Here is a 23,201-nt window from a genome sequence, read left to right as displayed (position 1 = left end):
GCATTACGGCCATCTAGTCAACTCTACATCGATGTTCTGAGGTCAAAATAGTGCTTTTGATTTATGCACCATTTCTGACCTAGCACTTTTTAAAATCAAAGCCCAAGACTTATTTACACATGCTTTTAATACCTAGTGACATGTTTTGTTTTTAAGTGCTTCTTCTGTTGTATGTTTGCTTCTGGGCTGAAACGATTCCTTGAATAAGTCAAGTAATTCGATTACTTAGTTGCTCTGAGGCAAAATTCGAGGCTTCGTTTAATTCACTCTGTGCGCGACACATGCACAGCGTACTACAAAGTGCATGTGAAGCACGTAATGTAAAATGGAGATGGATGGAAATGAAAACGGTGAGTGACAGGGAGCAAAATAACCCATGGAGAAAACGTCAGAAACTGTTGAAAGTGTGGGACCATTATCTATTAAACTGAAAGCAACACACAGTACAGTGCGTGTACTGCAAAGCGGAATTAGCTTTCCATAACAGCACTTCTTCCATGTTACAGCACCTGAGCTGAAAACATGCACTGTATGCACTGAGCCTGCCAAGTGGACCCAATGGGCAATGTTATTCCCACTTTCAGAAAGGTATTTAAATTAGATCAGTGGTTGCAAATCGGTATCATTAAGAATCTATAAATTATTCGTTATTCAGTTCACATTGTGCCGGAGCTAGCTGGTGGTCGGAGATAGTGCTGACTGCTTGCCATGACCAAAACATGTTTGTTTTTGTCTTGTGAACACTCCACTGTGGAAATGAGATTAGCTGCCCAATCAGTGGGTCAGAGTCCAACAATTTAGCCCGACTGACAACAAATATGAGTAAAGTAAGTACTTTTATGCATTTTGTTGTGGTTTTTTTGACGCATTTTGTGAATGCAGAAATGTGCTCCGACCTCAAAACGCGATCCTGTCACATAAACCAAATGCACCCTCTCTTCTTCTGTGGCATTTAATGACAGCCGGCAATCCTTATTTCTGCACTGCTGCCACCTTCTGCATCAGTTCATTATAGCAGGACTAAATCCTTTCAAGTCCAGTGTCTTAAGTATTGAAAAAGTCAACACTTCCCCCTCCCACTTTAATGTAATCTTTATTTAACCAGGTTAGTCCCAATGAGATCAACATCTCTTTTACAAGGGAGACCTGGACAATGATAAAGTTTCCAATTCGCCTAACCTGCTCATCCTATGTCTTAAATACTTCCAACAGAAACTTCTTTCAGGCCTATTCAAGCCTAATATGGCAATATGTTTTAAGTTTTTTGGGTCGTCTTTAAAATTTATCCAGAATATGCCAATGGCAATTAAATGGACTCCTTTTCTTTCTTTAAAGAAGGCTACCAGTTAACATATGGCACCAAAGTCTGCCAATAAAAATGTTTATTTTAAGAGTTGAATTGGTTGTTCATTAAACTGATGTATCACTTTCTCTGCCAGGTATAACTGTTAAATTAAGCTCAAGTAAATTAATGAAATTATTTTTTTATCCGAATACTTGATTAATTGCTAGAATAATCGATATACTCTATTACTAAAATAATCGATAGCTGCAGCCAGAGGTGGGAAGAAGTCACTGTCAAATCATTCTCAAGTCATGCATTGGCAAGTCTCAAGTCATAATGACCACCAATTATTTGCAAGCTGACTTGAGACTTGCCAATGCATGACTTGAGAATGACTTGCTGGTGACTTCGTCCCACCTCTGGCTGCAGCCCAAGTTTGCTTGTATCTTTGTGAATTCTTGTTCCTTATTTTACTGTAAAGCACTTTGGCACCATTTGGCGACTGTAAAGGGCTATATAAATAATTGTTGATTCATTGAAAAATGTTTATTTTACAATAAACAAGAGCAATCCAAGATTTCTGACGTCAGTCAAGGGTTGACGAGGACTCAAAATAAAAGATATGTGATTTACATCGCGACCCGGACCTCAAAATACGACAAAGTGAGGGGGGGATTTTTGGCAAGGGCCAAAGGCCCGAAGCCCCTGGCCCTGGCAGGGGGTCTGAGGGTTCTCCCCCAGAAAAATTTGAGATCTCAGACGCATTCTGGTGCATTTTCAGTTCTATTTACCCACCAATAAAATAAAATAAAATAAAAAAATAAAAATCTCCAAAAAATTTAATTTTTTTGTTGGGTCAGGTCACTTTTTCCACCCCAGTCTTTTCACACAACTTGTATTGTGCTACCAGCCTTTAATCTCAAAAAAGCATACACTGTAGTTCAGAAAAGTACACAGTAAATGACAATTCAAAAAACTCAAAATAATAATTCTCAGTATCAATTCTAATGGAACAATAGGAGTATTTATTGCACATTAATGCATCAACTTGTTCAATCTTCACTCACTTCTGAGGTTTCCTAGTTTTGGCAGGAGCTTTGGAGCTATTGATTATCTCTGTTTTCTGTCTTGGACTTTGTGTATAAAATAACTGGCTTTGCTAAAATGGTTTCAAGTATAAGATTTATTCTTAAGCAACTAAACTCTACCCAATGGGAACTTGGGGGGGACAAAACAAAAAACACTTACCTCCAGAAAACTATCAATGCCGCTGACTGGGTGGAACATGATGAACAGCAAGAAAAAATACAAGCTCAATGCAGTCAGCGTAAAGGGCCCTAGAAGAGAGCAAATACACAAATTCAAAATTGATACACATGTTGGCGAGGCATTTTTGAACCATGTTTTGCTGTTAAATAGTAAATCTTACAGTTCTTGTAGCTCGGCTGCCTGAAAGGTTTGCCTTTTGAGAAGACAATAGCAACAATAAGATACTGGAAGGAAGAGACATAGAATATACTGGTGTTCTCATAGTTTTTGATGTTGTGCTCATCCTCTTCTGTGGTGTTGTCAAACTTGTCTTCATGCACTGACACGTTGCAGGCACTACAAAGCATAAGAGCACAATTCAGTAACATTTAAGAATTTCCAGTCTCTTCAACTGATGAATTTAGTGCATTATACAACTATACACACAAGCAATATAAATACCATAAAAAGCTTTTCTTATGAAAAAAAAAAATCATCGTCTGATGACAGAGGATCAGTCAATCAATCACAAACCTACTTCAAAACAGATTCTGATCATTCATACTCCCACTTATTAATGTCAGCCTGATGACAGTTCTTGAGCCCTGGTCACACGGCGTTTGCTGAACAAAGGGAAAAAAGTCACAAATCGAGAAAAAGTGGACGAAATGAGTCGGTTTTTCTCCCATCACCAAAAAGCCTGCAAGTGCAGAGCGCATAAAAGAAAGAAACGAAACCAAAACTACAAAAGAAAAACAAAGCGAATGGCGACCTTGATGCTTTAAACAAAATCAAAAAACATTCAAGATGATGTAACCTGACAGCGCGTATCAGACTGAGCACCAGCCTGTGAACAATACTGCAGCCAACATGCGCTCTCCACAGCACCTGCAGGAATACCTGCCGTCTCTGGCAGGAACGTTCCAGCCAGAGACGGCATGCGAACGTGCACACAGCCATTTGTGTGTGTGTGTATGTGTGTGTGCATGCACGCGCAGCCTCTCCAGCCAGACAGAGCATGTGAATGTGTGTAAATAGTTAAAGTAGTTGATGAAACGTTCTTGCCGTCATTGTCTATGTATGAAACGTGACTCATCCATGTGTTGGACGAATCACGTTCAGCTCGTCGGATCTTTAGTTATTGATCCCTTCAGATATCATCAATGTTCATGCAAGACGTCGGACTTGGGAGGTTGCACGAAGTTGGACAACAATCAAATGGAATGCTGACAGTACAAGAATGTAGAAGAATTTTTAGGTCCTTATTTGAACTATGATGAACTATCAAGTGTCCTGATCTGAACTGTATGTCCTCTGGCTGAACTAGCAGGTGTTCAACCCAAAAAAAAAGGGCTCTATTAGTCATTCAGTCTGTCAGTGGCTTTCCAAGGCCTCTTAGGTGCTTTCCCGCAGGCCATGTGCAGGGGCCTCGGGCCAGCTGCACCTGTGGCTGAGGCCACGTGCGGGGGGCCTCAGGCCAGCTGCACCTGTGGCTGAAGGTCTTTTAAAAAAATCAGTTGTAAATCCTTCAAGTTTTAATGGGAGCGTTTGTCACATTGAAATAATGGCCTAACACCTGCTTAGGGTTCACTAGAGGACGCTTCCAATAGAAAACCATGTTTTGGGAATAAAATAAATAAAAAAGTCGAAGGAGGAGCGATGCCCGCGGGTCTCCAATAAATAGATGAGCGCGGTTGTCACATATTCAGTCTCTCTAGAGGACTCAGTTTGTCTAAGCTCTGTGTCGAAGGCTTAAATAAACTTAAAAACTGCATTTTATCTTGCTTAAGGCTGAATTATTCTAAAGTGTTGTGTCCTTTTCTAGCATATCACTTGCAATTAGTTTGTGTTATCTAAAAGACGACATCCCGAGAAGACTAAAGACGAACCACGACAGAACTTGGCGAGCCAGCTTCAGGAGGGTCCAGGGGCATTCCGGCAGCCTGGGGCAGTCCAGCTCATCCCTCCAGACCGTAAATAACAGTGATCACGACTAAAAGGTAAGCAGAAACCTTTTATAACTTCTGCACGATCTGGAGGAGTGAGTCGGGATTTCCGCCCAAGTTGACAGGTGATATTTTTAATTGCCTCTTACCCAAAAGAACCTGGACTAAGAAAATTGATAAGAGACTAAAAAAGATAAGATTGAAAATTATCAGGCATTGTAGATAAAATGCTCAGAAGGTGTGTGTGTTCCCGGGAAAAAGAATGTCTGTGTGAGTGAAAGGTCAGGAATGTTCATGAACTCTGGTGCGGAAAAGAGTGCATGGAGAACTAACCTGGATGCTTGGGGAATAATTGGTGTTGAAATTCGTTATTAATGTGCCGGCTGATAGCATGCGCTGTAGGGGTTAATTTAGGGGAGTATACTGACAAATAGATACAAGGTAATACAAGGTTATTTAAAGAGTTTAACAGAGACTGAAGTGAAATAAGTGAGAAAAAGAGTTTAACAGAGAATACGTGCACAAGATAAGCGCCTGAGGGGGCGCAGTAGAAATACCGTACGTGATAAAGAGATTTAAAGAGAAAAGTGCAAAGTAGCACAGCTGACAGTAAGTAAAAGAGCTCAATAAAGGACGTCATTTTTTAAGAAAAGAGAAAAACTATAAAAAAAAAAAAAAGAGAGAGTTAGTGCAGAATACATGAGAATTAATGAAGCAGAAAATAGTGCAGTAAGGCACCAAATACACGCTTGTGGGGCGTGGGAGAAGAATAAGTAATTAAGTACACAGTAATATGAGTTTTTTTATAAGAAAAGAAAAAGAGAATATTTTCAGTGCAAAGGCACATTAAGCTCACGAGGAGCTCAGTAAGTGGAAAAAAGTAGAAGAAAGTGCAGAAAGGCACAGGATACGCACGCGAGGCGCGGTAAGGCGTAGAAATAAATGAAATATTGTATGCTCAGAGAGGAGCTTGTGAAAAATAATATATTAAGCACAGGATACGCACGCGAGGCGCAGTAAGGCGTAGAAGTAAATGAAATATTGTACGCTCAAAGAGTAGCTTGTTAAGAAAAAAAATAAATAAATAAATAATATATGAGTTGCTGGCAGCGCTGGAGAAGCTGTCTAACGTGAAGAAGAGATACATATTTAAACAGAACACATTGGTGTTAAGTGATTAAAAAGGTTGTTTAAAGCCGCAGAGTGAAAAGTGGCAGAAGTCTAGATAGAGATATATAGAAAGTTGTTTTTAATAATTTTTGTGTATAAAGCTTTTGAAGATTGGTGTGTGGGAGAGCGGAGAGTAAGCGGGGAGTTACAGGCAAAGCTGTGAGGGCTTGCAGGCTGGCTGACATACAAGATTAATGTGAAGAGTAGGTACGAGGAGGAGGTGTGTAGACCCAACAGGAGGACTTGGGAGGTGCATGACAGGCAAAGAGAAAAAGTGAGAAACAGAGACAGTGGGGAAAAAAGACAGGAGAAGAGACTGCTATGTAAATACAGAGAAGGTAGATATTATTTCAAAGAAAGAAAACTAATAAACAAACATAGCAGAAAAAGACGAGAAGCAGAAAGTTAAAAAATTAGAAGGAAAATAGAAAGTCGGGAGCAAAGACATTAGGGTTAGGGTTGTAAGAGGAGTAAAGAAATAAAATTGGTTATAAATCAAAAGAGTTAAAGCTTAGATTATAGTGAAAAAGCTGACAGACTGATCAATGCTTGGGACAGTCTTTGATGGGAGACTTAAGTGATGATGAAACAATACTCCCAGAACATTACTTGACTGACGGAGACATCGAAACCCAGGGAATCAGGACACATTTTTGGCTGGAAAGGACCTATTTTGACAGGGTAGGAGCAGAACATTGGCAGGACGAACAAGAGATCAATCAGAAATTATGGCAGATTACTAAGGTAATCAATCTGAAGCAAAAGAAAGAACAATTCCCTCTAATTAATTGGGAGCTGCTGATAAGACGTCTGTGGCATCAGGGTTTAACCCCGTGGCTGGAGCTGCTTTGTGCTGATCCTAATAAAGAAATTAGCATACCATTAAATCATTTAATAACACTGCCAACCGATCCAGGTGAAGAACTGTTTCCTAGGTTGACTCTGACTGTGGTCCCAAGGAAGGTTCGGTGGGAAACAGGTAAATTTTCATATTTAGTTAAAGAAAAAGAAGACGGGCATAACAGTTGGAAATTTAATCCTTTTAAGGGTTTAAAATACAAAACAGGTGTTACAGCCGGCAAGTTATTGGTCTGGATCAGGACAGCCCCTGAGGGACTACCAGAACACCATAGAAACACCTCACATAGCGTTTGTCAGGGTTACATGGGTAACTCTCAAGGTCAAGGTCTGGAAAGTACCCCGCTAGATTTAGTACTAAAAAAATATCCAGGAAAACGCACTAAGGCCAACCAATGTATGAGAAAGTGGCACAAAAGGTCACATGGGGGCAGGCAATGGCCTTTGGAGGGATCATTTGATCCGGTGATGTGTGAAGCAGTTGCGGTAGAAATACAGAAAAAAAGAAATTAAAGATCAGCAGAAGAACGTAAATAACAACAAAAAACGCACTGAAGAAAAAGAAGTTTTGGCCTTGTTCAAGCAGGAAGCACAGAGGCTACAGCAGAAAAGAGAAAAAATGACAGAGGAAAGATCCAAAGAGACTAAAGCCAGTGCACCGAGCTGGGAAGCAGAGCCACCCCCATATAAACGTCATGATATGGGAAAGACAGCTGGACAATTTGTATTAGGAACTCGTGAAGAGGACCAAGGCATGGATGTGGAGGGCAAATTCACACTGACACTAAAAGCTCGAGAGCCACAAGGAGACAGGTCCTCAGTCTGTCAAATGGATCGTACAAGGTCTCCAAGTCCGAAAGTAGGTGGTCGCTCACCACGACCAGCAGGGGGGCCACAAATAACAGTGACACGGAGGCAGACGAGGATAAAGAGAGAGACCTGAAGGCTCCGCCTGCACATCGAGGTCCACTGAAAACCGTCCCCTCCCACCATAAGTCAGCCGACTGGACCTTCACAGGCTATAGAGGCTCCGAAGAGTGGCACAAGAGCTTCTGTGACACACTGGATCTGGCCAGAAGAGATAATGAAGAACTAGCTGAGCAGCTTCGGCTAGCGAAGGAAAGAATACAAAGACATAGGGACGCCGAGGAAAGAAGAATATTACAACAATCGACACCCAATCAAGGGAATCACATTATAGAGCCACCCACCCGAAAAATTTCTGGTGAGATCATCATTGAGAGTGCAAAAGAGGCCCGACTCAGGCAAAGACAACAATGTGTAGCCAAAGACATAGCGGCTTTAGAACAGAATATAACGAACTGGATGGACTGCCTGGAACCAGTCAGTCGCACTCGATCTGGAAGACAGTATGGAGCCCCCACAGAAGAAGAGGAGGACGAAGACCTCATATGCCCATTGGTGGTCAGAAATGGTCATCATGTGTATACCCCATGGAGCTGGACAGACATGGTGGGGCTGGCCAACAGGCTGCCAGACATCACCCAAGGAGCTGGGAGATGGATAACTGCCTTAGAAGAAGGCACTGCAGGGGTAACCTTGTCTTTAGGTGACATAAAAGCCTTGCTAATGCATGTAATGGGAAAACATGACACTGAAAAATTAGCAGGAAAGGTTGGACTAACACAAATGATGGGCACTAATCAACATGATGAAGTCCCCTTTAATCCCTATAGAAACTCCATGTGGGAAGGACTGAGAAGAAAGTACCCTGAGGTCTTGGATCCCTCTAAATTGGATGATGAGTGGACACCTGAAGAGTGCCCAAAGAAGTTCCTGCACCGATTCCAGAAGAGATGGGCGGAGGAAACAGGAAATGCATGGAACCATTCTCCAGCAACTGAAATCCTGTTTAAAATAACTGTAAAAAAGGCTCTACCAGATGAGGTTCAGAAAGCCCTAGATGGAGTTGTGGGACTATCAAAAATGAATTGGGCTTTATACTCTGAGCATATTTGTCACCATCTTGAAATCTACAAGAAAGAAAAACAAAAAGAAGAAGATGCAGCAAAATCCCTGACGAAAAAATTGGTGCAGATGCAGTTGGGAGAGCTAACCAAAGTCAAGAAAGAAAAAACAAAGACCCAGGCACCAATGATGACCCCTGTTCCTTCTGAGCCGGCAAGCACAGGCCCTACCGCAAACACTGCTGCCACCATACAGGCACCTGTGGTAACAGCCACACAGAGCCCCCAAGGAGCAGCAGGAAGCACTCCTACAGGAGAAGTCTCAGCACCAGTGGAGCATCACTATCACTACCATAGCACTGGCACACCCGGAAATGGACCCACCTACAGTCATGGGTGGAGAGGAGAGTCACGGAACTTTCAAGGTCAAAGAGGAGGGTGGCGAAGAGGATCTCGCCAACCTTCATTTGGAAGCAGATTCCAGAACTCAGCTCCCAGGAACAGTCAAGCGGGACCGCCTATGGGACCAACACCCCCAATAGGGGATCAACCCTCTAATGAGTGTTGGAGCTGTGGACAACCTGGACATCGAATGAGAAATTGTCCGGCCCGACCTTGGGTTGGACCCTCTGCCTATTGGCAATAGGGGGGCCTAGAGAAGACAGAGGGGGAAATGGTGGCATTGGCTATTTCGATGATACCTAAGGAAGAGCCAACCGTCACCGTTAATATACAAAACAGAGATTTCCCTTTCATGGTGGATACAGGGGCAACATACTCTTGCATAGGGAAAATGGGCGCTCATCTCCCCCTCTCTGGGTCTGTAATTAAGACTATCGGCTTCTCTGGGAAAACTCAAATAATACCTTTTACACGCCCACTTCCTGTAACGATTGCAGGAAAAACAATTGAAGCACCCCTGTTATACTCACAAAATACACCTGTGAATTTGCTGGGAAGAGACATTTTATGTAAGCTACAAACCCAGATAGTGTGTACCCATCAAGGACTGCAAATACACTTTCCTGACGAAGCACTCACTAACATTATGGTGCTTATGGACATGGAAAACAAGGTCCGACCTGTGCAACCCATGGTATACTGGCTGAAGTTACAACCAGAAAATTCAAATCTCCAACTGGAATGGGAAAAATGGAAGCCCTGGGCAGAACAACACTATGCAGCAGTATATACACCTAGTTTACCTTTACATGTCACCCTGATGTTCGATGCCAAACAAGAACAGGCTGACTATGCATGCTGCTGGGATGCATTGATGAATCAACGGCTGTTTCACATAACCACCACAGAAATTTATTTAGGCCCCCAAGGGGCCGCAGCTTCTGTCAAGCTAACTTCAGCTGAACAACAATGGTATCAAGTGCCGAATGCCACGCCTCATGTGACCCTTTTAGTCTCAGAAAAGTACGAATCCCATGACCTAGGTCCAATGGTAAAGACAGCCTCAGAAGTTGAAGAATGGCAAAACATGGAAAGTCCACAAGTACATCTGTCAAAAGACCAGCAGTTTATACGAATTAATTTAAAAGTAAATGATGAGGCTATAGCTCAAAAAGTGGAGCTCAATCCTAGACCAGAGGGACAGATGGTGTTATCGGCCCAACAAGAGAAATTGTTAGAGCAAATACCACCAGTGGTGTGGTCCAAAAGCAAAACGGATGTAGGACTAGTAAAAACAGCCTTACCAGTAAAAATAAAAGTAAAACCGGGAGCAAAACTGCCTCACCAAAGGCAGTATCCATTAAAACCTCAGGCTATTGAAGGCATAAAACCAGTAATTAAGGGACTAATGGCAGCTGGAGTTTTAATAAAAACTGCAAGCCCATGCAATACTCCTATCTATCCTATCCCTAAAAACAATACCAAAGAGTATCGGCTGGTACATGATCTGCGTCCTATCAATGCAATAATAGAAATGGATGCACCTATAGTACCTGATCCGCATACTATACTATCAAGCATCCCTGCTGGAGCAAAATGGTACACAGTAATCGATCTGTGTTCAGCCTATTTCAGTGTGCCTGTGCACCCAGACTCACAACATTTGTTTGCATTCACATTTCTGGGACAACAGCTAACGTATACACGGCTACCTCAGGGACTGAACCTGTCCCCAGCCACCTTTAACAAAGTCCTGGCTGAAGATTTACAACACCTTGACATACCCAGTACATTGGTGCAATATATGGATGATCTCATTGCATCAGAGACTCAAGAACAGTGTGAAAAAGATTCATTAATTGTATTGCATGCATTGGCAGATGGAGGTCATAAAGTAAGTAAGGACAAATTGCAGTTCTGCAAACAACAAGTAGAATACTTGGGAAGACAGTTGTGTGGGACCACGCGATGTATAGCCCCAAGCCAAGTGGAGGCTATAATCAAGGCTCCCAAACCCCAAACAGTGGGACAGATGCTTTCATTCCTTGGGATGGCAGGGTACAGTCGGCCGTGGATTTGTGATTATGCTATAAAAACTGCACCTTTGCGTGCCATGATTAGAGCAGTGGGGCAAACAAGCAATGCAGCTCTCCTCGTCTGGACAGATGAGGCAACGGGAGCTTTTGAGGCCCTGAAAACAGACATGCAATCTGCTCCCGCGTTAGGTAACCCAGATTATGGGAAACCTTTCCATTTGTATGTTACTGAAAAAGCTGGTTATGCTTGTGCTGTACTAATGCAGGAAACAAATGAAGGAAAACAACCATTGGCCTATTATAGTACAAAGCTTGACAACATTGAAACAGGATTGCCACCATGCTATCAGGGTCTAGCAGCAGCTGCCTTTGCATTTCAAAAAGCATCATCCATAATCATGGGACATGCAGTAACGTTGTACACGTCGCATCAGTTACATGCCCTGCTAACCAGTCAACGTTTTGTCTTAACACAAGCTAGACGCACTGGATATGAAGTTGTGTTGTCCGCTCCAGAAATAACAATACAACGTTGTCACACGGTGAATCCCGCCACCAAATTGACCACACCGTTAGATGGTACTCCACATAACTGTGTGGCAGAGACAGAGAAATTTTTGAGAGCCAGAGAACATTTGTATAATCACGCCATAGATGCAGATCTAACCCTGTTCGTGGACGGCTCATGCTTTCGGGATGCCGCGGGATTGCGTGCGGGTATGGGGATAGTTAAACTAAACACGGATGGCGAAACCTTTGAATTACTGGAGTCCCAAGGAATTGATCAGCCTTGTTCAGCCCAACTGGCAGAAATCAAAGCCTTAACTATGGCTTGCCAGATAGCTAAAGATCAACGTGTTAATATCTACACAGACTCAGCCTACGCTTATGGCGTATGTCATGTACATGCGAACATTTGGAAACAAAGGGGATTCCTGAGAGCAGATGGCACCCCTGTCACTCATGGAGAAGCGATTTCCCAACTGTTACAAGCTCTCCAATTACCGTCTGAGGTAGCCATCATTAAATGTGCAGGTCATCAAAAGAATAATAACATCATAGCTCAAGGTAACAACCTAGCAGATGACGCAGCTCGCAAAGGAGCACAACCATCCAAGATTGTGCCCCACTGGTTTCACTTGACGCACTGATAGTGGCTCAAAGTAGGGCCAGTGGAGAAGAAAAACGAATGTGGGTTAAACGAGGCGCTATTGAGACACGCAGTCAGGGGCCAGCGGACAAGCTGTGGCGCAGTAGTCATGGACATTTTGTGTTACCCACCAATTTATTACGACATGCAATCATTTGGGCCCACGGACCCGATCATTGTTCGCGAGTCCAAATTATGAACAAACTAAAAGCTGTCTGGTGGTCACCATATATGGCAGCTACAGTGGACCGTTTGTTGAATGAGTGTGAGGTATGTGCACAGTACAATGTCCGGAAATCATTCACAGCCCCTTTAGCCCACATTCCGGTCCCTGATGGGCCATTCAGACATCTTATGATGGATTTCATAGACATGGGAGCTGAAAACCGAGTTAAACGAATGAGATATGTTTTGGTAGTGATATGCAGGTTCAGCCGATGGATTGAGGCAGTAGCCTCTGCAAATCAAGACCATAAAACAGTAGCCAAATTCCTGTGCCGAGATGTCTTTCCAAGATTTGGCATTCCAGATACTATCTCATCTGACAACGGTAGGGCTTTTGTGGCCAAGGTTACACAAGAAACATTCAAACAATTGGGTATCAAACAGAAATTTGGGTGTGTTTATCACCCCCAATCAAATGGGGCGGTGGAACGGGCTAATGGCATTTTAAAGAACAAACTAGCAAAAATCATAGCAGACAGCAATGGCAAACTAACCTGGCTGGATGCGTTGCCGCTTGCTTTATTGTCAATGCGCTCACAAACTAACCGACTAACCCATTTGACACCATTTGAAGCTCTTACAGGTCGGCCGATGCCTATTCCATACCTGAGAGGACCCTACGAAGGACCATCGCTGGAGCAGCTACAAGACGAATGGCATAATTATCTGAGACAGTTAACCCAAATACACAAAACTATCTTTTTGCAGGTCAAAGGTGCTACAGAAGACAGAGAAGCAGAGATTCCACTCGAAAATCAGAGCATCCAGCCTGGTGATCTGGTTTACGTCAAAGTGTTCAAAAAGAAGTGGGACAGGCCCCGCCGAGAAGGTCCTTTTAAAGTTATTCTTGCCTCACGTACAGCAGTCAAAGTAGACGGTAAGGACACTTGGTTTCATTTAAACCACTGCTGTAGGGTTGGTGGCCCAGCGCCCCTGCGGCCTCGGCAAGCTCGTCTTGGCAGAGCCGCCGGGCCAAGGGGGGAAGCAAGAGAAGCCAGAGACCCTACAGCAGCACCGAGGGACGGCCACGCCTCCCTGCAGCCAGAAGAAGCACCGAGGGAAGGCCACGCCTCCCTGCAGCCAGGCGAACACCGGCCAAGGCGCTCACAGAGACTGATTGAACAAAGACGACGCACAGCTTCAGAGAGTAGTGGATCCCTGCCAGATAGAGCAGCGACAGACTCAGATGCAGACTCAGAAACAACTGGAGACGCAGGCCAACAGACAGACAGAGATACAGACCGACAGATAGACAGGCCACAGGAGACATCAGACTCGGACAGCAACTCAGTAGATTTACCGACAGAAGAACCGCAGGAAGTACAACCCAGACAAAGCACAGATACACCACACATCCCTAGTGACGGCTCATCTAGTGACGGCTCACTCAGTAGCACATCTAGTAGCACATCTCAACAGTCATCACAGCAATGATTAAGGAATTATTCAAGGGATTGACAATACTACTGGTGGTCAGTATGGGAGAAAATAGACATCCAAAACATACAACGGACTGTGCCGTGGCCATGGCCGCAATAGCAGCTAAACAAGGCATTCTAAACACAGGAAAAACATATAATTTGGTATACATTAAATCAAAAGCCTACAAGAACATAGGAATACAGGGAAAGCTGGGGGATTACATATTAAGCGAAGACATTAGCATCAAATGTGAAGAGGAGGGAACACTCAACATAGAGGTAATTTGTGATAAAGGAGGATGCAGGGAAACCAAGCAAGACATAACTGTTACAGTACATGAAGCCACAAAATGGGTAAAAATCAAACCAAGGAAAAAGAGGACAATTAGAAGCCTAGAAACAAGCAGTCACTTAGGGAGATGGTATCCCAGTACAGACCTAGCCCGCACACAAGGGTTGAAGACCAATTTATTTTACCAATGGTTGAAATTTTCGGCTAGGCAGATTAGTGAAAAGCCATGCATAGCCTGTCACCGGAAGGGTGTGATACCTCAGGCTAAACCCCTACCTGATATCAACAACTGTTATAGGAGCCCCCAACATAACTCAGACCAAGCAGAGTGCTATACACAATGTGTTATGAAAATGGCAGTAGGTGATGAAAAATATGCTGCCGACAGTAAACTTTGTCCAGTGCCCCTAAGTACAGAAGGAACCGTTCCACCTATGATTAAAATAGAGAAAGGGATGATACACCCATTCTGTATAGCTAAAGGCTTAGTAGCACAATACATAAGCGATTGGCAGGTAGGGACGACCCAGTCAAAACACCACATACAGTGTATGCAAAAGCAGCAACAGGAGCTATAACAGTAATTGAAATGCCAAATTCAATACAACCCATGCCACAGAAACTTCGTAAGAAAAGAGGAATAATGACACTTAAAACAGACTACAACGTCACAGTAAGAAACGGGATACCAGAAGGGATACCCCGACAGTTAGAAGCCATAGACAGTAGCAGAGTTAAAGCAGATGAAGACGCGGATAAATGGGGATGGGCATTGGCGCTGTTCGGGGTTACTCCAAAAATCCGTTCTAGGTTCCAGGAGGTGCAGTGGATTAATTACTTGTGGTATAATCAGCAAAGATACCTGAACTGGACATTGGCAGCAGTAGGAGCCTTAACCGAACAACTGCACGCCACCTCGCTAATGACAATGCAAAATAGATTAGCTATCGAGATGATGATGGCTGATGAACAAGGAGTTTGTATTATGATCAAAGCCACCGAATGTTGCACAGCTATTCCCATGCGTACAGGGGAAGACGGAAATTTGACAGAGCTCTTAATCACACTTGAAGAGATGCAACAGGAACTGTTAAGTAACTCCATAGGAGGGAGAAATGAAACTGACGATTCTGGATACATTGTAGGGAATGGAATGAATATTGGCCCACTGTTTTCACTGTTTGGGGCTCTAAGGAGAGGGTGGATATCATGGAAAGACTGGTTATACCAGATAGGTGTAGTCTTGGCACTAACAGGGGTGGCGGTCTTGCTGGTAATATGTTGTGGTATTCCCTTGATAAAATTTCTGGTCAATAAATTGATTTCATCCACAGTAGGACAGCTCCCACTGTTAGCCATCCGAGCCCTGGAAGAAAGCACAAACGAAACAGACAGAGAACCAGAATATATGGAAATGGATGAAATACCAATTATCCTCCCCGACAGCCCCCAGCTCCCTAATATTGTGGCGTATACCCCAGATAGGGAGGACTGGGATGGACCGTGCTTGGTGATATTGTAGACGAGGAAGAAGACATGCACGCACATTTACATTCACACACATGCACCCACAAAAATGAGGGATAGGATAGACAATATCTGAAAGAATGACATGGAGCTGTAATAATGAACGTATATGTATATTACTAGGACACAGGAGTATGGCTGAGAGACCAGACTTCCCTGATCAGGGACCTATGCCTGATCTGCCTCTATCAAGTCTGATTGGACTCTCAGAACTGTTTGGAGAAGAGGATATACAGGAGGGATGGTCGAGCCATGATTGGTCGCCACAGCCGCCATCCATCCAGCAGCTAAACCAGTTGGCAACAGAAGGATCTTCATCGTTCCAGCACCTGGCGATGACGGCTTCACAGAATCTGCCTGCAGCAAGAGTCGGCCCGAGGACTCCACCATCACCTGAAGGACCCTTTGGACTCAGGAACACACCCCTTCCGCAGATGCCATGGAGACAGTCACATGTGCCAGTGGCAACGATACCCTCCAGGGGAGGCAGCCAAGGTCGGCCATATGCAGCAACCGCCCGAGTGCATCCTAGACCCAATTCACTGCTAGGACCTGTCCCCAGCTTTCCACCCCCAAGGCAGGAGAGATATTCTGATCAGCCCAGTGCCTCTGGAGGAGGATCAGCAGGGGTGGACCTTAGCCAAACTCACCCACCAGGACAGAGGGGAGCTTTGTACAGGCTGCTAAATGCCCAGAGTGTCCCAACCACTTGCCTGTGCGACATCAACAATACTCCCCCCACACACGAAATGCCTTCCCCCTTGTACTTCCTGTCCCCTGGACTGCACAACCTTAATCTGGTCATGGTCACCCCACTGGACATGGCAATCTTGGTTCGAGAGCTTCGTCTTCCACAAGAGTCTGTTCCAAAAACCTTGGAGCAGCTCCTGCCCCTCACAAATCACATTCCCCATGGGCTATTTGAGGAAATCATGCCACAACTGAGTCAGACAGCTGCATACCTGTTAAGGATACACCGTGACAATGCCAACATCTCTTGTGCTCAGGAGGGCCTCCATACTCAACTGTGTGGTCTTCAGTCTAGTATGGACATGCTAGCCAGCATGATGGAGCATATGGAGAGGGAACAGCTAGGGCTGGCCACCACCACCCTGAATGTGGGCAAGAATTCTCTGGGGGCCCTGTACAACCTGGCCAAGCAGCACAAGGAGCTGGAAAGATCCATCAGAGAACTGCACGACTGTCTGAAAGCCAGAATTCCTGATCCTTTCCCCACTACCCCTGAAAGGCCAACCTCCCCATATTCCCCAACTTCTCCCAAAACCTCAGACGCTGAGTAAATGCTGAGGAGCGCGGACTGACGTAATGGCACTGAACACGGACTATGATCTTGGTTCTTGAGTTTGAACTGCGGACTGGTTTCAGAAATCTGAGTGTAAATAAAAACAAAGAAGGATATATGTTAGTAACGAAGGTTGGGTAAATGTCTGTCCTTACCATCATCTGCGTAACACAGATAAAGCTAAATGCATACACATAGATATCACATTGCAAAGTTATAAAAAGGGGACCCTTACACGGCGTGTTTGTAGATTTAGTAGTAAAGATGCACCATAGGGACCCCTTTTTCTTAAATTATAGCATGCCTCAAGAGACATGCATCGCCTAAATTTGGCGTCTGGCCAAAAAGGGCATTAGAAAACAAGCTGAAAAAGAAGAAAAACAAAGTGGAAAATGTTGAGAAATGGCCTATAATGAAAACCATTATATGATTGACTAAGGCAAATGACTTAAGGACGGACATGAAGGGAAACCATTTATTGTGTTTATCATTGAACTAGACATAGCTGCGCTAACCTTAGAATAGTTTCTTGATTGGTTGACTAAATAGTGGTAACGTAGGGGTTATTTGATGCATTTAAGTAATAAATGTGTGACTCTTTAACAAAATAATATGTAGAACCAAGTATAATGGGTTGGAGCCTCTGGTTGAGTGAGACAATAGATGCCAGAAGATGATTGGTTGCACTGATGTCAATGTAAAGCCTTTACTTTGCCATGATTAAGAGGTTGCTGTAACTTGTTTTATGTGGCCATTTTAAGTGCCTTGAATTACACCAAAACTCAATGTTTGAATGTCACCTTGCGTTGATATAATCCAGCTAATTGATCACCTTGTGCCTTAGTATGTAGGTTCACCTGCACTTCAATATATTTACCGTGTGAAGTATCACTGATATTCATATCCGCACCAGAGTTATCAGTAATTCGAGTGATGTGTTTTTCTTTTTTATTGCAATGCATAAATGAGGATGTCTTGTCAGTAAACAACCCAAGAGTATAGTTGATGTAATGGGACTCTTTCGAGTCCCAGAGGAGGGACTGTAGAAGGATTTTTAGGTCCTTATTTGAACTATGATGAACTATCAAGTGTCCTGATCTGAACTGTATGTCCTCTGGCTGAACTAGCAGGTGTTCAACCCAAAAAAAAAGGGCTCTATTAGTCATTCAGTCTGTCAAGGGCTTTCCAAGGCCTCTTAGGTGCTTTCCCGCAGGCCACGTGCAGGGGCCTCGGGCCAGCTGCACCTGTGGCTGAGGCCACGTGCGGGGGGCCTCAGGCCAGCTGCACCTGTGGCTGAAGGTCTTTTAAAAAAATCAGTTGTAAATCCTTCAAGTTTTAATGGGAGCGTTTGTCACATTGAAATAATGGCCTAACACCTGCTTAGGGTTCACTAGAGGACGCTTCCAATAGAAAACCATGTTTTGGGAATAAAATAAATAAAAAAGTCGAAGGAGGAGCGATGCCCGCGGGTCTCCAATAAATAGATGAGCGCGGTTGTCACATATTCAGTCTCTCTAGAGGACTCAGTTTGTCTAAGCTCTGTGTCGAAGGCTTAAATAAACTTAAAAACTGTGCATTTTATCTTGCTTAAGGCTGAATTATTCTAAAGTGTTGTGTCCTTTTCTAGCATATCACTTGCAATTAGTTTGTGTTATCTAAAAGATGACATCCCGAGAAGACTAAAGACGAACCACGACAAGAACTACGCAAACAATGAGGAACTGTCAAGACAGAAAGCAAATCGAAATACGGAAGAATTGAGGTAGTCAGGATTTGTTCACATTTTTCAACGGTTTGGAAATTCTGACGAAGCGCCAGCTACAGAAACATAGCTGGACAACGGTTAAACGATGTCTCCAAAAGTAAACGTAAGACCAGATTTCTTGTTTCTTTTTGGCTTTGGTCTCTGTCGTTAGTGCCGTGTGACCGTGGCATTAAACTGTGGCTTGACTGGCCAAAGGTTTGGTGATGTAATGAGGCACTTACTTGGAAAGAGGTGTCCAGACCTCATACCAAGGCTGCTTTTGGACCCAAAGAAATGCAAATGTCTGGAAGCCCAGGCAAATGAGGATCTGTGTTAGCACAGAGAACAGCAGCTGTGCAGAGATCAGACCAGATGGGGGGCGCCGTGACACCAACTCTTTCCACGCTGGGTTCAGACTCACTGAAGAGCAGCAGATGATGATAATGATTAAAAACTTAAAAAAAAAAAAAAAAAAAAGTTTGACAAAAATAAAACAGGTGAGATGCATAATTATAAGTTCAGTAAATTCAGAAGTTTCTCAGGCCCCTAATTTTTCACATTTTATTGTGCATCAGGCTTACTGTTGTTTCCATAGAGTTATATTATACAAAGGCCAGTGAGCACACCCATCATATGACACTGTAAGTAGGGATGCACCGATCCACATTTTTTCACTTCCGATCCGATCCTGATAGCTGAATTTGGATATCTGCTGATACAGATGCTTTTCTGATAACAGAGCTCAGTTTGCTTTATTATTATTATTATCATTATTGTTGATTTTATATGAGGATATTTTGTATCTCCAGTTATTCAGCTTCATGATGAAGTGTTTACAGGAGGATTTTCTAAAAAAAGAAGAAGAAGACCTGAAAGTTCAGCTGCAATTTGCCAGAAGGTACATCTAAGAAGCAATCCTAGATTTGTTTTTTTGGTGAAAGAATTAAGTACTTTTATTTAGTTTTTGGTGGTTTCTTGTGGCATTTTTGAAATGTACCGTCCTCAAAACAGTACATGTACTTGTACACAATTTTTGGGGTGCCCCCATGGGGAAAAAAAAAAAAAAAAAAAAAAAATCAAATCAGTCAAATTTTGATTGATGAAAAATGGCAGGTCTTGGGGGGAAACAGACTTTATCAAGAAAAGATATCACTCTTTCTCTGTCTCTCAATTTTCAATTTAAATGGAGCTTTATTGACATGGGAAACAAACATTTACATTGTCAAAACAAGTGTTCCATTGAGCAAGAAATACAAATTAAACCCTCTCTGTCTCTCCTCTTCTGCTCTCTCTCTCTCTCTCCCCCCACTCTGTCATGCTCTCTCCCGCTCTCCCTCTCTCCCCCCCACTCTCTCTCTCTCTCAGAAACTACCTCTTTTTAAAAATGCTGAAACATGCGCATTTCCAAAATGCCACAAAACCATAAATAACAGTACCTAATTTACTCGTGTGAAGTTCATCTGAGTGAATGGTTGGTTCCTTCTGTTAAAAGTCAGAGTGACCAGCGTTAGCGCTCTGACGCAAACTGCAGGCACATCAGCCAGCCAGACTTTCAGCTCATACACAGATGGGTCCAAGATCGGAAAACTTTCCAGATTGTATTGGGAAATTCCGATCCATGAATTACGTTGGTGTCGGAAACCGATCCCGATATTGGATCGGATCGGCCCCATCACTACCTGTAAGGACACTTATCACAGCTGGAACATCAGAGTGAGGATGCCACAGAGTTGTGCATGTTGTGGTTGCACAAATAAGAGCAACAAGGTAGGTTTCCTTTCGATGACCCCACACTGTTAAGAAGATGCTCAACATCAACAGTCATGTCAGTTTCCAACCCACTTTGAATACATAGTTATATTATATCACAGTGTGTGCAGTGACCATTTTCTTAAAGAGGACTATGTACGAGGTAGGTATTAGCAGTATGTATATCAATGGACAATTTATCATGTCAAACAGAGACTGACAAATATGCATTTGTTGAATAGCTAAAAATGGTAATATGCAGTTTGCAATTAAATGAATCATAAAACCTTTCTAATATTTCAGTGTAAAGTCTGTTTTAAACTGTTTCATGAGGTGAAAGATGAAATGTTACACCTTACTGAATGGAACATTCCACCTAACCTGCATGTCTTTGGATGTGGGAGGAAGCCAGAGCACCAGAGAGAATCCACGCAAACACGGGGAGAACATGCAAAATCCACACTGAAAGGCCACAAGTGGGAATCGATTCCATGACCTTCTTGCTGTGAGGCAACAGTGCTAACCACTAAGCCACCATGTTGGAAAGATGCCCCTTTTGTAAATATCTTTACATGCAATTAAGAAACTACAGAACAGGAATGATGTACAGCAAAACCTGCCTAAACCATCATTGTATAAACCAGATATTCGCACTCACCAGAAAAAAAGCAAAGATCCCAATGCTTTTGTATGTTTTCTTTCATGTAATAAACACCATATATACCAAATTCTGTGCAACAGATTTTTGCTCACATGGGACAAAATGTCCATCGTAATGTATTCCATTAAAAAAATCCCTTGCATATACCGGACAGAGCAGTCTGGATGTGCCTAGCAGTAACAGAGGTACAAAATGAAGTTCAGCACTGACACTTGCCGATTCAATGAAAGTGGGTCCTGTATGTCTGTGATTAAAAGCCCGGCTGTTTAGTTTTTTCAAACCGTGCTCAGACATGGGACCTAAACAAGACAGGGCATAATTCAAAGCCAGTGATTATTAACAAAATGCTGCTTGTTGCCTTCACTGTAATATGGTCTTAAGTTTCACACATATCCCTGGGTGTGATGAACCAAAGACAACTGCTTTAGATCAGAGCCCTCTGCATGGCTATGACCCTCTTGGGAGCCTGACATACACCTGCTAAATGACGTACACTGCAAAGGGCTCTGATTTCTCACTTCTCTGGTTTCACTCCTTCCTCTTCCATCATATTTTAAAAGTTTCTGCAGTGTGCCTTCCGATTACATTTCGATCATGGTTCAAATACGTTTGGCAGAAAAGTCGGCAAATATGACAATTCTTCAGAACACGGAGTCGGAAAAAGTTGCTCAAATGACCCCCAATTCATGGTGGAAATTGTACGTATCGTAGGTTTGGAGGTTGATGATTGTATAATGAAGTGGAGCTCGTTGAGGGCCAAATTAATCTAAAAAAGCCAATGTTCTTGTGGTAAATTGCATAAAAACATGACAGAGAAATTTAAAAGGGTCATGGATCAGAATTTTAAGGTACCACTCCATAGTGCACTCGACCAAATGTAATCTTTTTAATGCACATAATGCCCAGTGCTTATTTAAGGTAGGCGTTTATCTTTTTCAGACTAAGCTTTGACTTGGTCATTAAATGAGGCAGATCCTGATTCAAGGTCAGGCTTTTAATCAAGGAAACATGAAAGCCTAACTGGAGCTGGGGATTCCCTGTAGATCATTTGGTGCTTCCTAGCTGTAAATAATCTGTTACCTACAGTAGTGTTCAGAATAATAGTAGTGCTATGTGACTAAAAAGATTAATCCAGGTTTTGAGTATATTTGTTATTGTTACATGGGAAACAAGGTACCAGTAGATTCTCACAAATCCAACAAGACCAAGCATTCATGATATGCACACTCTTAAGGCTATGAAATTGGGCTATTAGTAAAAAAGTGGAAAAGGGGGTGTTCACAATAATAGTAGCATCTGCTGTTGACGCTACAAACTCAAAACTATTATGTTCAAACTGCTTTTTTAACAATCCTGTGAATCACTAAACTAGTATTTAGTTGTATAACCAGTTTTTCATGATTTCTTCACATCTGCGAGGCATTAATTTTGTTGGTTTGGAACCAGGATTTTGCTTGTTTACTAGTGTGCTTGGGGTCACTGTCTTGTTGAAACACCCATTTCAAGGGCATGTCCTCTTCAGCATAAGGCAACATGACCTCTTCAATTATTTTGACATATCCAAACTGATCCATGATACCTGGTATGCGATATATAGGCCCAACACCATAGTAGGAGAAACATGCCCATATCATGATGCTTGCACCACCATGCTTCACTGTCTTCACTGTGAACTGTGGCTTGAATTCAGAGTTTGGGGGTCGTCTCACAAACTGTCTGCGGCCCTTGGACCCAAAAAAAACAATTTTACTCTCATCAGTCCACAAAATATTCCTCCATTTCTCTTTAGGCCAGTTGATGTGTTCTTTGGCAAATTGTAACCTCTTCTGCACGTCTTTTATTTAACAGAGGGACTTTGCGGGGGATTCTTGCAAATAAATTAGCTTCACACAGGCGTCTTCTAACTGTCACAGCACTTACAGGTAACTCCAGACTGTCTTTGATCATCCTGGAGCTGATCAATGGGTGAGCCTTTGCCATTCTGGTTATTCTTCTATCCATTTTGATGGTTGATTTCTGTTTTCTTCCATGCGTCTCTGTTTTTTTTGTCCATTTTAAAGCATTGGAGATCATTGTAGATGAACAGCCTATAATTTTTTGCACCTGCGTATAGGTTTTCCCCTCTCCAATCAACTTTTTAATCAAACTATGCTGTTCTTCTGAACAATGTCTTGAATGTCCCATTTTCCTCAGGCTTTCAAAGAGAAAAGCATGTTCAACAGGTGCTGGCTTCATCCTTAAATAGGGGACACCTGA

General features: G+C 42.9%; 1 protein-coding gene across 2 annotated transcripts in view; it reads right to left on the bottom strand.

The window, feature by feature from the left end:
- atp13a3 (ATPase 13A3) overlaps positions 1-23,201 on the bottom strand; it is a 184,698-nt gene that overhangs the window by 13,090 nt on the left and 148,407 nt on the right. For both annotated transcript variants that reach the window (XM_034179954.1, XM_034179955.1), the window contains exons 29-31: positions 18,778-18,955; positions 2,715-2,890; positions 2,534-2,622 (exon numbers count right to left, since the gene is read on the bottom strand). In XM_034179954.1, the coding sequence (XP_034035845.1) occupies positions 2,534-2,622; positions 2,715-2,890; positions 18,778-18,955 (443 nt within the window). The remainder of the gene's footprint in view (positions 1-2,533; positions 2,623-2,714; positions 2,891-18,777; positions 18,956-23,201) is intronic.

The sequence above is a fragment of the Thalassophryne amazonica genome, chromosome 10 (assembly GCF_902500255.1).
Source record: "Thalassophryne amazonica chromosome 10, fThaAma1.1, whole genome shotgun sequence".
Lineage (NCBI taxonomy): Eukaryota > Metazoa > Chordata > Actinopteri > Batrachoidiformes > Batrachoididae > Thalassophryne > Thalassophryne amazonica.
This window is presented reverse-complemented; position numbering and strand designations above follow the sequence as displayed.